Source organism: Bicyclus anynana, chromosome 11 (genome assembly GCF_947172395.1).
Source record: "Bicyclus anynana chromosome 11, ilBicAnyn1.1, whole genome shotgun sequence".
NCBI lineage: Eukaryota > Metazoa > Arthropoda > Insecta > Lepidoptera > Nymphalidae > Bicyclus > Bicyclus anynana.
In genome coordinates, this window is record NC_069093.1 from 3,910,978 (window position 1) to 3,924,651 (window position 13,674).

A 13,674-nucleotide genomic window follows, 5' to 3' on the forward strand; every position below is an offset into this window, starting at 1 on the left:
GGTCATTTGTACAGTATAGGGCTGTGTGGAAGTCAAAGGTATTAGAGGCCCAATCTTATTTAAATGTTTTATTATTATTTAGATCTGTGTTGTCTTATAATTCCATTTTTAATAGCATGGGCTCTTTGACTTGTGCTATTTTTTTAATTTGATGTCTGAATTTGTTGTTGTCACAATGTAGTCTTGATGGAATTGTCATTATAGTATTATGTCATATTGGTTGAATTATGGTTTGCTGATTTATTTTTATATTGTCTATATTTTCTTTAGCTACTTAAAAGTAAAATGTTAAGGTTTTATTTATTTCTTTAATACTTTATTTTGAAAAGTTGTGTATTAGCAATATAATATAGGATAGTCACTGAGGTTTGTCAGCGAGTGTTCTGATTGTTGTAGGGCTGGGCCACTCGGGGCTTGAGGCGTATCCACAGCAGCTTCAGCGGTGGTCTCACCCTCGCCACAGAGGCACAAACACTGCTACCTGCTTATGACTGCATCACTACGAACCATTGTTACTTAGTCTATAATTGAAACAATATGCAATCTGTGAAAATAAGTATAATACTAGGTGGATATTGTAGAAAATTATTCTATTTATAATAATTGTCTGATGTCTAATGTTTCTGTAATATTATGTGTTCCACATTTAATTAAGGATAATTGTTATTCCAATATTGATACTGTTACCGAACCAATGCAATGTAATTACTGCACCTCCATGTCGGCGGTGAACACAAATATATTTGGTGCTTATGAGCGAGTCGAAGAGAAGAATGAGAGTCAGCGAGTTAGTGTACAATTGGTAGATAATAATATTTATAATGTAGAGTTTGTTGATAGTATCCAACAAAACCAAATGATTGGCGATACGCCTAACTACTGCATTCCTTTAAAGATAAACGCCATAACAGTCCAGGGTATCTCATACAGTGACCCGTATTTCAGTAGCTTTAACTTAAACTATAAGATGGCGTTCGGAGCGCCGGAGTATATGAACAAGTCTGATTACGCTTTTAAATCCTCAGTTTGTATTATACAAGATGAGCCTTGCACGGACAAGACGCAACTAAAAGATATGTCTGCTCATAGAATGATATGTAAAACGAAAACTCGAATGAATACGACTTACAAGTCTGTTGAAGCCGACCATGACAATAAAATAGAGGGCGTTAGCAGCCAAACACCAAAGCAATCTAAACTCAAAACTTTTGCTAATGGTGAGCTAACGTTCGATGCAATGGTGGAGTTACTGAGTAAGGAGAAGGAGATCATCGTAGAGTTGAGGAAGACTGAATGCACGAATCAGTGGGGTGTCCCACGCTGCTTGCGGCTAGTTGGTGGTGGAGAGACCTCACTCAATGCTGCCAGTGGATGGGGCAGCCCTCCTGCAGCCAATAATGGTAACTATTCATTATATCCTTTTACATTCCGAGTTGTAAGTTTGACTATAATTATAGAAAGGAGATGCCTCACTCTCCATAAATTGTTTGCCTCAGTAAAAAAGTTAATGTGTCACAATGAAAATTGTACATTTAGTTGATTTTCCAGTATAGATTAATATTAAATTCTATTTTTGGATTTCAATAGTCGGGTTGAGCAAGGTTATTGCATAAGGAGTACCATAACATCTCACATAATATCTAGAGAAGGTTAAAATAGAATTTATTATAATACCCTATTATTTCCTAGATTTCTGTATAAATCTTTAAAAATAAAACTTGTAAGGTTATTACATTTATATGATTAGGTCTCCTGGTATTTTTTATTCGACTGCAAGAAGGATTATGTTTTGCATTTCATCTGGGGCAATTTTGGGACATCTCCTTTAAGATTGGTCCCTAACTTTCTTTATACATTAATTTTGCTGCCTAGCATAACAAATAACTAAATAGGATACATAGTATACATTGTATGCTGTGTGTTACATGTAATAAAAATATGATTAGATGTTATGATAATGTCTATTTTAATAAGATAACTTTGCAATTGAAAATATTTTCTTATATTTTGAATGGGTTGCGACAGTTTCTAAACATACTGGGCATAGCTTGAGTGTTTTCCTTTGATAAAAGGAATTTATGATATTAATAATAATAACAAACTACTATTTTCTATTTGTTATGATGACCTTTCATACAATATATTCAACATTGTAGATATATTATGTTGGACATTATATCATACCGCTATTATACCATATTTTATATCAGAGTAAGAAAAACTGATTCTGTTTTTTAATGCACTTGATGTGGTTTTAATTGGGTTTTCATACTTTAATTGGTGCTGTATTTTTCCTATCTCAATATATAAATGCGAAAGGTCATTCACAAAATCTCAAAAACCACTCGATATACAAATATGATATTTGACAGGGATGTAGATTATAGTTACTAGACGTCTGCTAAGAACGAATTTTAAAGAAGTATTAAAAGTAAAAGTAAGAAATATTTTGTATATGGAATGATGTTTTAATTATTTATGATTAAATGAAGTAAGTACCAAATTGTGTCATTGGACTTTAAAAACATAATTTAATATTCATGAAGTTTGTATTGCTGGCAGTTCTCCCATTGTTATGCTGCTAGGAATTACGCCCTATATTTCTTATTATTGAATTAAATACCTATTAATCAGAAGTTAAAAAATAATACAAAAATATTGTTCTTCAAAGCCCATGTCATAACCACAATATAGTGTCTGAAATAAATGATAAATGTGATAAATAGTGTGTGAAGTCTGCCAATCCGCATTGGCCAGCGTGGTGGCCTAACCCCTCATTCTGAGAGGAGCCTCGTGCTCAACAAAAGCCGAAAATGGGTAATAATGAATTAGCCCCGCGCGCACGACTACATACCCGCGCAGTCCCTCCCGTTGCCTGCATATCATGGGAGTGACCCAGGGAACCCAGTTATACAAGTATATCGAGATGATAATAGGATGTATAAATAAGGATCTTGTTAAAAAATTAGCTTAATAAAAGTACATTTCTTGAAGAAAAATACATTTTTTTTATCAAATAATCTAGAGCAAAATGTTCGCCGGTGCGGCCACCAAATCGGCGGGCGAAGTAACATTTGAAGTTGTTTTTTTCTAACAGGTTAAACAAATAAGAAAACATACAAACAAACCAATCTCAAGTCTTCAAAAAATATCGTAGAACTCAGGCTGTATGGTCAACGATCTTGGCTTGTCCTCGTTGTGGACAAATTTAAGATGAATTAAAAATGTCATAAAACATTGTAGCAATCTTTTTTGATAAAGTGATTATTTAATTATTAAAGTAGAATCATCAAGATGGTCTGGGCCGGGGATAGGCATTCTCTTTTTGCCTTTATATTAATGTTCTTGTATTTTCCTATCAGCTGGAAATTGGGGTGGTAATTCCAGTGGCCAAACGAACAGCGGAGCCAGCAGCGCTCAGCAGTGGAACAATTCTCAACGCCCTCCCACTTCGCAAGCTGATTGTAAGTACTATTTATTTACATATTGAAATTATTTTTTCAGAAATCCCACAGCAACCATGAATTTTAAAGGACATAAAAACCTGTGTTCTACCCTAGAGGGTAGATTATCTATCGAATTTCAGCCTAATCCATTCAATAGTATTTGTGTGAAGTAACAAATATTCATATATTCTATATAGTCATAGAAACTTTTTATTTTTTTCTAATATTATTGTGGAAATCGTACTTTTTTTGAAAATGGTTTTATAATTGACGGACCAAGCAGATGTAAAGGGCAAGCAAAACGTTAAAAATACATGTTTAAGTTGTTACATAAAACAAGATAATGATGAAAAATTTACAAAGTTCTTCTCAGTAGAGAGTACTGGCTCAGTGATTAGTTGTGAATTGTGATATGTCGCAGTCATTGGGTTAAAGTGGTTATTATAACGCCTTGCCTTGATATAGGTACATATCATGTTACAAAACATTTTTTTTACTATGTGATTGGTTTATGAACTGAATAATCTTTCTTTATAACCAACTTGAAAATGGAGGAGGTTCTCAATTCGAGTCTTTTTAGGGTTCCGAACGTACGTAGTATTAAAACGGAACCCTTATAATATCACTCGCACACATTTTAATGTCTGTCTGTTTTCACCAATCCAGTTCAAATTTGGTATACATATCAATTCTTGTGACCCAAATACAGGGATGTATCGTGAATAGGTAAAATTTGAATATGGGGGGGGGGGGGGCACTTATTGGCCCCTTAATAGTACGTTGGAAAGTTGAAAAAAAAACTAACAAATTTCATCGTGTGATACATCAAATGAAAAGTCTTGTTATGATAATTTTTAAAATATTTTATATTAGAATTAAAAAAAAATGGCTTTCAAGTTATTTAAACAAATAGACGACAATTGACCATGCCCTTTTTATGTATGTATTGCCTGATTACTCGAAGACGCCTGGACCGATTTGAATCATTCTTTTTACGTTTGAAATAGTATACTCCTGATTTTATACTAAAATCGGTCAAGCAACTGTAAGTTTCAGCGCGAATGACAGCCAATAGATGGCTAAATACAAAATTGTGCTATTAGCTTATAGCTATGTGCCAGACCAATCTCAACTAGGTCACACAGTGCACCTTTCCTTTAGGTAATTTGCGTAACGATAATTGCTTGTAATTAATTGCACTAATGGTACAATTTGAAACGAATCCGAATATTCAGTGATTCATATTATGTACACAACATTCCAGAGTAAACTGCACAACATCACCAGTTGGCCTAACATGCGACCAACTACATATTAACTCGTGGAAAGAAATAAGACAAATAATAACCGAACCGAAAGGAAGCCGACCACGTTGCAAAATAAAAATAAAAAACCGGTTATTTTTTACAATAAATCAAAAGACAAAAAAATAATTAGAGAATTTAAACTATAGTGAGTGTTATTCATATTAATTGATTATGAAACACGGCTAAAACTTACGTGACATTAGGTCGGAGTATGCCCGACTAGTTTCGGACCCACTTGCACTTGCATCCTGGCTGGTTCTTGCATCGCGTCACGATCCGTTTGGATCGTGCCGCGATGCAAGAACCAGCTTATGACTAAGGGCCCCGTATGGGTTCGAAACTAGTCGGGCATACTCCGACCTATCACGTGAGTTTTAGCCGTGTTTCATAATCAATTAATAAAATAATTAGAATTCAAAATTGGTAATATATTTGAATTGTTGTGATTTTGATGAAATTGTGCATTTTTTAATGTTACTTGATTAGGCTATTAAAACAAACTAAAACTGACATTATTTTTTTGAAATACACAAATTTAGCGGCGCAACTGGAAATATCGCTATTTCATTGCGTTGGGACGAAAGAGATGGGACTGCGACGACTTTACCGCAATTGGTCAATATTTTTTCTTTCTCTTTACGAGATGTGTCTTTGGTCGCATCTTAGGCCCACATTTACTCGATAGTTTGTAAACCAATCGCCATCAAATAGTACTATAAACTTCCTGAAAACTTGTATTTTAGGGAAAATCCCATCAATACCGGAATTAATTGGAATAATTGGCGTTTAAAAATCTTTTGCAATCTGGTACAGAAAATATACTCAGAGGCAAAATTATCCGCCCACATTAATTTACTCGCGTCATAATAAAAGTGGGCGGATAATTGTGCCTCTTGAGTATAGTAGTAATAGTAGGCAGAATGTTCAACCATTTGAACATGGTACATATTCTGTGCGATTATAGGATTCAACTTCATACTAAAACTAATAACCCTAATAGCCTGTTAACGGTCAAACATGTTTGACAAACTTGCTTGTCAAACTTAATCTTTTCATAAGCAATGTTTGACAAACGCTTCAAAAGATGAAACGTTTTTTGAAGCGTTTGAAAAAGTCACAGACCATAAAATTGTTTGTCAAACAGCGTTTGATTGGATGAAAAGTTAGATTTTTAATACATACATTGTAAAAGATGATGTCATTTTAAAAAAGCAACTGCTAAGTTTTCTAGAAGTCCGTAAAAGCGTGTTAACTAAGTCCATGTTTATGAATTTCTGTATAAATTGAAAATACGTTAAATGCTAAATCCAGAATGTAAAATGCTATTCTTAACATAACGTGTCTTGCGTAAAAGGTAGGTATAAGAGTATTATTAGAATTGCGAGAGATTTGTCAATAACAGAATTAGCACAAGCAAATGACGTCATAATTTCGCTCAAAACTTGAATAGAGCCATTTACAATAGTATGACAGGTCTTTATGGGACATCTTACATTATGAACTATTATTATCTAGCCTGACAGACATTGTCCTGACATAGATCTATATACAGGGTGCTCGGGAGTATTTCCCATAACTTCAAGGTGTTGACAGGTCCACTTATAGGAGCCGAACTGAATAACTAATTTTTTTTTACTAAAAAAATTTTAATGTTTTCATAAAAAGTAATTCAAATAATTCCGACTATCCATGTAACACACGCCTTTAGGTAAAATTAAAAGAAATATTTTTGACGTGATTCGTTTGCAATCTTATAATTCGATGGATAAACAACATCTAAACTAATACTATAAAGAGGTCAAATTAGATTTATTTGTAACATAGGCCATAATTTATTCCCATATTCCTCAGACCAATTACCATAATATGAGCTACCTCGCTAGACGTTACCTTTGTCAAAAGTATATGATAACGATCTAACGTGTATATACATACTGCGTCTATAGAATCGATGTTTCATTGTATACACACGTTATACACACGTGTTTAACGTGTGTATAATACGATTTAAAATTTAAATTATTAGTTGTGTGTAGTATACGGACATAGGATAATATATTTATTGGTTAAATATTTTCGATGTGCGAGTTTGCCTCGTCCCCCTCAAAAATTTTGTTGGTGAATTGGGCGCGTTTTAGGAGTACTATAAGCTACGTGTGTACTAGAAGAAGTATAAAATATAGTAAATATATTAATAACTAGGACGCCCGCGATTTCGTCCATCCTTAGGCCTCTGACACAAAAATTTTACTGATTGCATTTGGCATCCGTATCGATCACTAATCACCCCCTGATAGTTATTTTGGAAATATATATCATGTACAGAATTGACCTCTCACAGATTTATAATATGTATAGATAGGAATAGTAAATATACTTACAAAATACACACATCACTACTTAGCCGAAAAGTAAGCGTATAGCCTATGTTATGGGTTACTAACTTAATACCCATCACGCAGGCTACTAGCTTTCTTTGGCAAAGCTGATTTTATCATAAATATTTAAAAACTACATATAACTACATAAATAATGTACAAATACACCCAGACACTAAAAAACGTCATAAGTCAACAATTGCACTTGAATGACAGCTTTTGACGCGTAAAATAATATAGCCTACGTTTATTAAGGTTAAATTAGGATTCTAATGTGAAATATTTTTTCTAGAAATTTTCAAATAGGTCCAGTAGTTTCAGAGCTTATTCAATACCAACAAACAATCATATCTTTCGTCTTTATAATGTTAGTATATATAAAATTACAATGTGAATGTGTTGTTATAGTGAACAGTAACAAGGGGAATGGCAATCAGATGCCGCCGACCAGCGCGTCGTCGAATTGGCAGTCGTCCCCGCCCAACATGCCAAATTCACAACAGAACAACAACGGCGCACCTCAGAGTAATGGTAACTAACCTATAAAACATTTACCTGTAAACTGGCTAATAGTAGGGGAGCTCGGGATGCTAAATTTGCAGTTACTACAGCGTCATTGGGACCGATTACATTTGGTAGATTAAATAATAGGAAGAATAAATTTACATTTTTCGCTTTTAGCGGCGGAAAAACAATCTACAGACTTTAAAAGCAATTTTTATTACTTTGGCTTACTGAAATATTCAAAAAATTTTATAATTGCGCAACTAAAATATAAGGGTTTTATTTTTCAGGGACCCTTCGATTCCCTTCGATATATAATGCATAATATTCATAATATTCATAAATTAAATTTTACCTTACGCTCAAATCGTTAGATTTTCGAAATGCCCGACCACTTTTTAGTAATCAACTAATCTACAGTACAATACAAACTTTCGCCTTTAGTGTGATATAGAATTTTTTAAATAAGTCCAGTAGTTTCATCGTACCAAATTTTAAATCAAATCTTACATCTTTATATGTTTAATTTTCGTTTCTATTTTATATAACTAATAATAATTTATAAAAGAAAAATATTATTGTTAAAATAGATTTATTATAAAAGTATTCTTTATTCAAAAGTTCACAGAACGAATGACCAGGCTGTATGGTCAAAAACCCTTGCCTGTACTAATACTCACACTGTAAAGAAAAAAAAAAACAATATGGCGGTAAATTATAAAACCGCGGCGTATTGTGAATAAATTCTTTGCATAATATGTGATATAACAATATGAGTGACAATGTGTATATGAGTATATCATATGAATTATTCTTTCATCGAGTTATTACACGGCGTATGTATTGTCAAATTGAGATTTCTTATAAGAGTAATTATTATTATTTTCTTTGCTGTAATGAGATGAAAAACTTTGTGTTGAGCACGCCATTTTGTTTTACTTCTCTTGCCCTTATAATTTATATATCTCGCGACGATCAGGATTCTTTTTTTGAAATTCTTGCTCGTGGAACATACAATCTTAAAATCGCATTAAAAATTTTGCTGTATATTGTGTAAAAACATTTATTGTGCATTCCACTTTTAAAAAAATAATCAATAATCAATCTAATCAAAAAAGAAACAAAATGAGGTATTTGTTTATATTAATTTAAATTATTTTTTTCGACAGTGACATAATTGTCGACCTATTAATAGCGCCAAACCGGAAATATCACTTTTCTGGTTATATTTCTTGTTAGGACGGTCAATCGTCAATTTATCTTCAAGAGCTATGTCGTGGGTTGCATGTTAATTATAAGCTTGTTAGCGCAACGTTTTCGTATTTCTATAACTAGGTATACATTCTCGATATAATCAGAATAGTTACGAGACCCTTAATCATAAGTTTGTTTAAATTCGAAAACGATCCTATGTCTGTAGGTACAGGCGCCAACGGCAACGGCGTCAACGCAGCCAACACCAACGGTCCATCGCCCAACGGTAGCAATGGCAGCCTCTCGAACAACAACTCTTCTGCCAAAATAGAACAACTGAACTCTATGCGCGAGGCGTTGTACAGCCAAGACGGTTGGGGTGGCGTAAGTATTTAATTAATATTTTTTTTTCGTATCATGGTCCTGGGTTTGAATCCTCGGTTGGGCTATATGATGTACTGACTTTCTTGAAGGACCTTTTCAGTTAAAATCTTAGTTTGGAGTATGAAGGATTGTGACGTCACGGGTAGCAGCGATTGTACCATTATTTTACCAGTAGAGGAAACACGTCGAGCAGGTGCCAGGACTTGTAACCTTGGGTGTAGGTTTAAAGGATCCTTTCAGAATGCATGAACACTCATCTTCCCTGCCCCACGTTCTCCATGCCCACACTAAACAGTCACTGACGCGACTGGCAGCGTGACGGAGTCCACGCTGATTAACAAACAATTGAGCTCAAGTCATCAAATACCCTCTTTCTTTATACCAACACTGATACCCTCCCCTCCAGAATAATACAAATAATGAATATTAATACCACTCTTAATCGAGGTACTTGTAACAGGATGTTAGTTTGTCAGCTCATGCTCATACTTTGAGGTATGTCTGACTATCGCAGGCTTTCGTTCTATGGTTTGAATTTCGAACGTAAACACTTGGATATATTTTTCTGCTAACCATACAAAATGTTCTTATAGTAAGCTTCTGATTTTGAATTCTTTGAATACCTTTTACGTGCGAAACTTTTATTTGGAAGCTCAGCGTTTTATATTATTTAAAAATTATCCATATTTATAAGTTTCAAATTGTTGACGCTTCGACATACTTGTTATGTTACATTCTTTAAAATTTATATTTTTTATCAGGTGTTATCAGTTTTTATGCGTTTACAATGACTCGTGTAGGTAACCTAAATTTTTGATGCAACAGCATTGTTAGTCCGCGATTACTTTTGGGAAGAACAACTTTTTTTTTATACTTTAAAAGTTAGCTCTTAACTACAAAGTAATTGATGATGCAATCTAAGATGGAAGCGGGCTAATTTTTTAGAAGGAGGATGAAAATTGACACCTATTTCGGTTCCTACACGACATCGTACCGGAACCCTAAATCGCTTGGCGGTACGTCTTTGCCGGTAACTATAGCTTGGCAGGTTCGTTCGTAACACTCCCTAAGGTCCACGCGGGCCGGGGAGCGTGTAGCGATGAATGAAAAACCTACAACTGATGCACTTCACTTCTCCGCACGCACGATTTCACACCCGCGAGGTCTCTTGAACGAACGAATTTGCCAAGCTATACCCTATTAGGCGGGTCCTTGCGGCTTAAAATTAGGGGCATGCACAAGGTTCTTAACCAGGGCAAGCACTAAATTTATAAATAGTAGGTACGAAATGAAAAATTCCTTCTCCAACAATACTTTTTTGTAATAAGTCCTCAGGGTAAGCATAAGCAATGCATTTTGGCAGCTATGAAGTGCACGATACTGCTTGAAATCATTCCGTAAAAAATTTAAATGTATTGCTCCAAGCTGGAACATTCAATATCATTCTATTTTTAGCTATTATAGACGACCTACCTCACATGGTTAGTTCACATTTGCAACATAGTATTGATTACACATGACATATTTACGGTCTGTGTATTATATTATATACCTGTGGCTATTATTAAACTGAAATAGGGTTGTTATCAAAGATTTTAATTTAGAGATATGTCACTAACGCGCCAAAACTAAGGCGAACAGAAGCTGCTAATTGACCGCATTTCATTGAGTTGATCGTGGTCACGACGGGACTGAAGTTCCGAGATGCGAAGTTGACATCAGCTGTTAGGGGCAGAATCGATCTACCCTCTTTCTAGTTCTTTTTCTTTTTTCAACAATTGGCTGTTTAGGCAAACCACACTCACGACATCGCTTTTGTTATTAGGTGTTTCGCGGCGCCCTCTTGGTTTGCACAATTCTACCACCGGGTTCCACTCGCTGGCTAGTTTGGAAATAATGCGTGGATTATGGATCTCAATCCAATGTTTAGTTCCCGGTTGTAGACTGTGATCAGCTATCGCGGACTTTTGCGGATCGTTGTTTTTTATCGCTCGTATATGTTCCGTAACACGGGTTGCTATGGGCCTCTTCGTTTGTCCAATATAAGAGCTACCACAGCTCCAGTCGATTTTATACACACCCCGACACTGGTATGGCAAACGATCCTTTGGAGAATGGGCGATCTTTTGTAAAGGAGTAAACAGTCTTGATTTTGTATTTTTTCCTTAGCAACGATCCAATTTTATCATGGTTACCCCTTGACAAAAGGTAAGTAGGCTATTCTTCTTTCGACTTCCAAAGGTTTTATCGTGGTATGTACCCGTTCAAATAATATTCATATCCATAAGATATAGACATATATCATCGCGGAGTTTTCTGTAGACCTTTCCAATGTTGACAATACTTAGTACATTATTTTGATAAATCTCGTAGGGTGCCTGCGTATGTAAGCGGAAAAAAATTAATTATTTACGACATCACATTAGAAATCTCAAAATTAACAGTATTTCTCCACCATTTAATGGATGTTATTATACATATAAACCTTCCTCTTCAACCACTCTATCGCATCGCATAAAAAAAACGCATCAAAGTCCATTGCGTAATTTTAAAGATTTTAGCATATAGGGATAGAGAAAGCGACTTTGTTTTACACTACGTAGTGATTAAACATAGAATTGCGCACATGTGCGCTCAGTGCTAAATTCGGCTATGATTTTGTAGTCACGTAAAATGTCTATAGTATAAAATTTCGTTGGTTTTTATAATGTTTGCATTTGGGTCCACTGTTTTTTAAAGTGTCATACAAAGCGATGGTATAACAAGCATTTAGGCTAGAATTATGGGCGTGGCACCTTTGAAATATATACAGTTGCACTACCTTGTCAGTTTTTTGTATTACATAATGAAATAGTTAATTGCTATGCGAGGCTTTATTAGGAGGTAACTAGATACAAACAGATCAGGGTCCCAGAGTTCGTATTTCTATTTGATAAATGATTCTGATGATCCAACTCCGTCGTTTTCGAAAATAAACTCGTAGAATTTATCTGAGATTATTAATGTAAATGCACATCACATTTTTCACGGTGTCCGTGGCGCAGTGGTATGCGCGGTGGATTTACAAGACGGATCTCTTGGGTTCGATCCCCGGCTGGGACGATTAAGGTTTTCTTAATTAGTCCAGGTCTGGCTATTAGGAAGCTTCGGTCGTGAATAGTTACCACCCTACCGGTAAAGACGTACCGCCAAGCGATTTAGCGTTCCGCTACGACGTCGTGTAGAAACCGAAAGGGGTGTGGTTTTTTATCATCCTAACTAGTTACCCCGCTTCCATCTTAGATTGCATTATAAGTTACTATCAAGTGAGATTGTAGTCGAGGGCTAACTTGTAAAGAATAAAAAATAAATAAAATATTAGTAAGTGTCTTTTATCTACAGTAATTTGAATGTATAAATATTATTTGATATGTCATCTAAATGTATAAACTTAAACAATGTAAATGGGTTTTCGTGGGTATATTGCTGTAGTATTGGCTTGCAGTGTGTTTACGTTAGGATGCCAAAACTATAATTTTTATATTACCAGATGTAAACAAATAATTTATATTCTCTCTTGAGTCTATTAAATAAGTAACTTAATAAATAGTTATATTTTATTGCTCTTATCTCCAGCATCTGAGTGTTGCCCGTATATTATCGTTCTTTATTGTCGCAATTTCTTAACACTAAAATTTAAACAGTCATAAATCAGTATGTTAAGACGGAATTATGTGGCAACGTTGGCAAAGTTTCCACTTCGGAATTCGTCAAACGGCTTTGAGTGGAACCTCGTTTCTGTTTTTAGCAACACGTGAACCAAGACACCAATTGGGAAGTGCCCGGATCTCCTGAACCGGGTTCGAAAGTTGAACCCGCTGCTGGCGGTCAACCGGCTTGGAAACCGGTGAACAACGGCGCTTTCCTCGGGACTGATTTGTGGGAAGCCAACCTGAGGAATGGGGGTCAGCCCCCGCCGCAGCCTGCGAGCAAAACCCCATGGGGGCACACCCCAACGACAAACATTGGGGGTACTTGGGGCGAAGACGATGATGCCGCTGACTCTTCGAGCGTTTGGACCGGGGCACCGCCCCCACAGCAATGGCCGGCCGGGCCTCCACAGCACACACAACAGTGGAGTGTGCCGAAGAAAGATGATTGGAACGCATGGGGTGAACCCCATAGACAGTCTGATCCGAGACTGGACCCTCACCGTACTCCAGACCCCAGACAGCAGCCCTCTGATCCACGTCATGATCTCCGCGGTGGGATCTCTGGTCGCCTCAACGGTGATATGTGGAACCAACACCACCAGCACCCCGGAGCACCGAACAAGATGATGCCAGCCAGCACCGTCAACCAATGGGGTGCACAGGTGAGATAACATCTGACTACGTATTTTTACCTTTTTACACAGGCCGTCTATATCAATATGCCTTTATGCTTAGTTTAGAAATATATTTTTTATTTATTCGATACCAT

The 13,674-nt window shown here is 35.8% G+C and overlaps 1 protein-coding gene across 7 annotated transcripts in view; it reads left to right on the forward strand.

Moving 5' to 3' along the window:
- LOC112048119 (protein Gawky) overlaps positions 1 to 13,674 on the forward strand; it is a 47,104-nt gene that overhangs the window by 2,012 nt on the left and 31,418 nt on the right. For 4 of the 7 annotated variants that reach the window (XM_052884173.1, XM_024085503.2, XM_052884174.1 and 1 more), the window contains exons 3-7: positions 397 to 1,400; positions 3,363 to 3,464; positions 7,540 to 7,662; positions 9,056 to 9,213; positions 13,001 to 13,567. In XM_052884173.1, the coding sequence (XP_052740133.1) occupies positions 611 to 1,400; positions 3,363 to 3,464; positions 7,540 to 7,662; positions 9,056 to 9,213; positions 13,001 to 13,567 (1,740 nt within the window). In that variant the 5' untranslated portion in view covers positions 397 to 610. The remainder of the gene's footprint in view (positions 1 to 396; positions 1,401 to 3,362; positions 3,465 to 7,539; positions 7,663 to 9,055; positions 9,214 to 13,000; positions 13,568 to 13,674) is intronic. The other 3 variants (XM_052884177.1, XM_052884176.1, XM_024085504.2) reach the window with 1 other exon arrangement.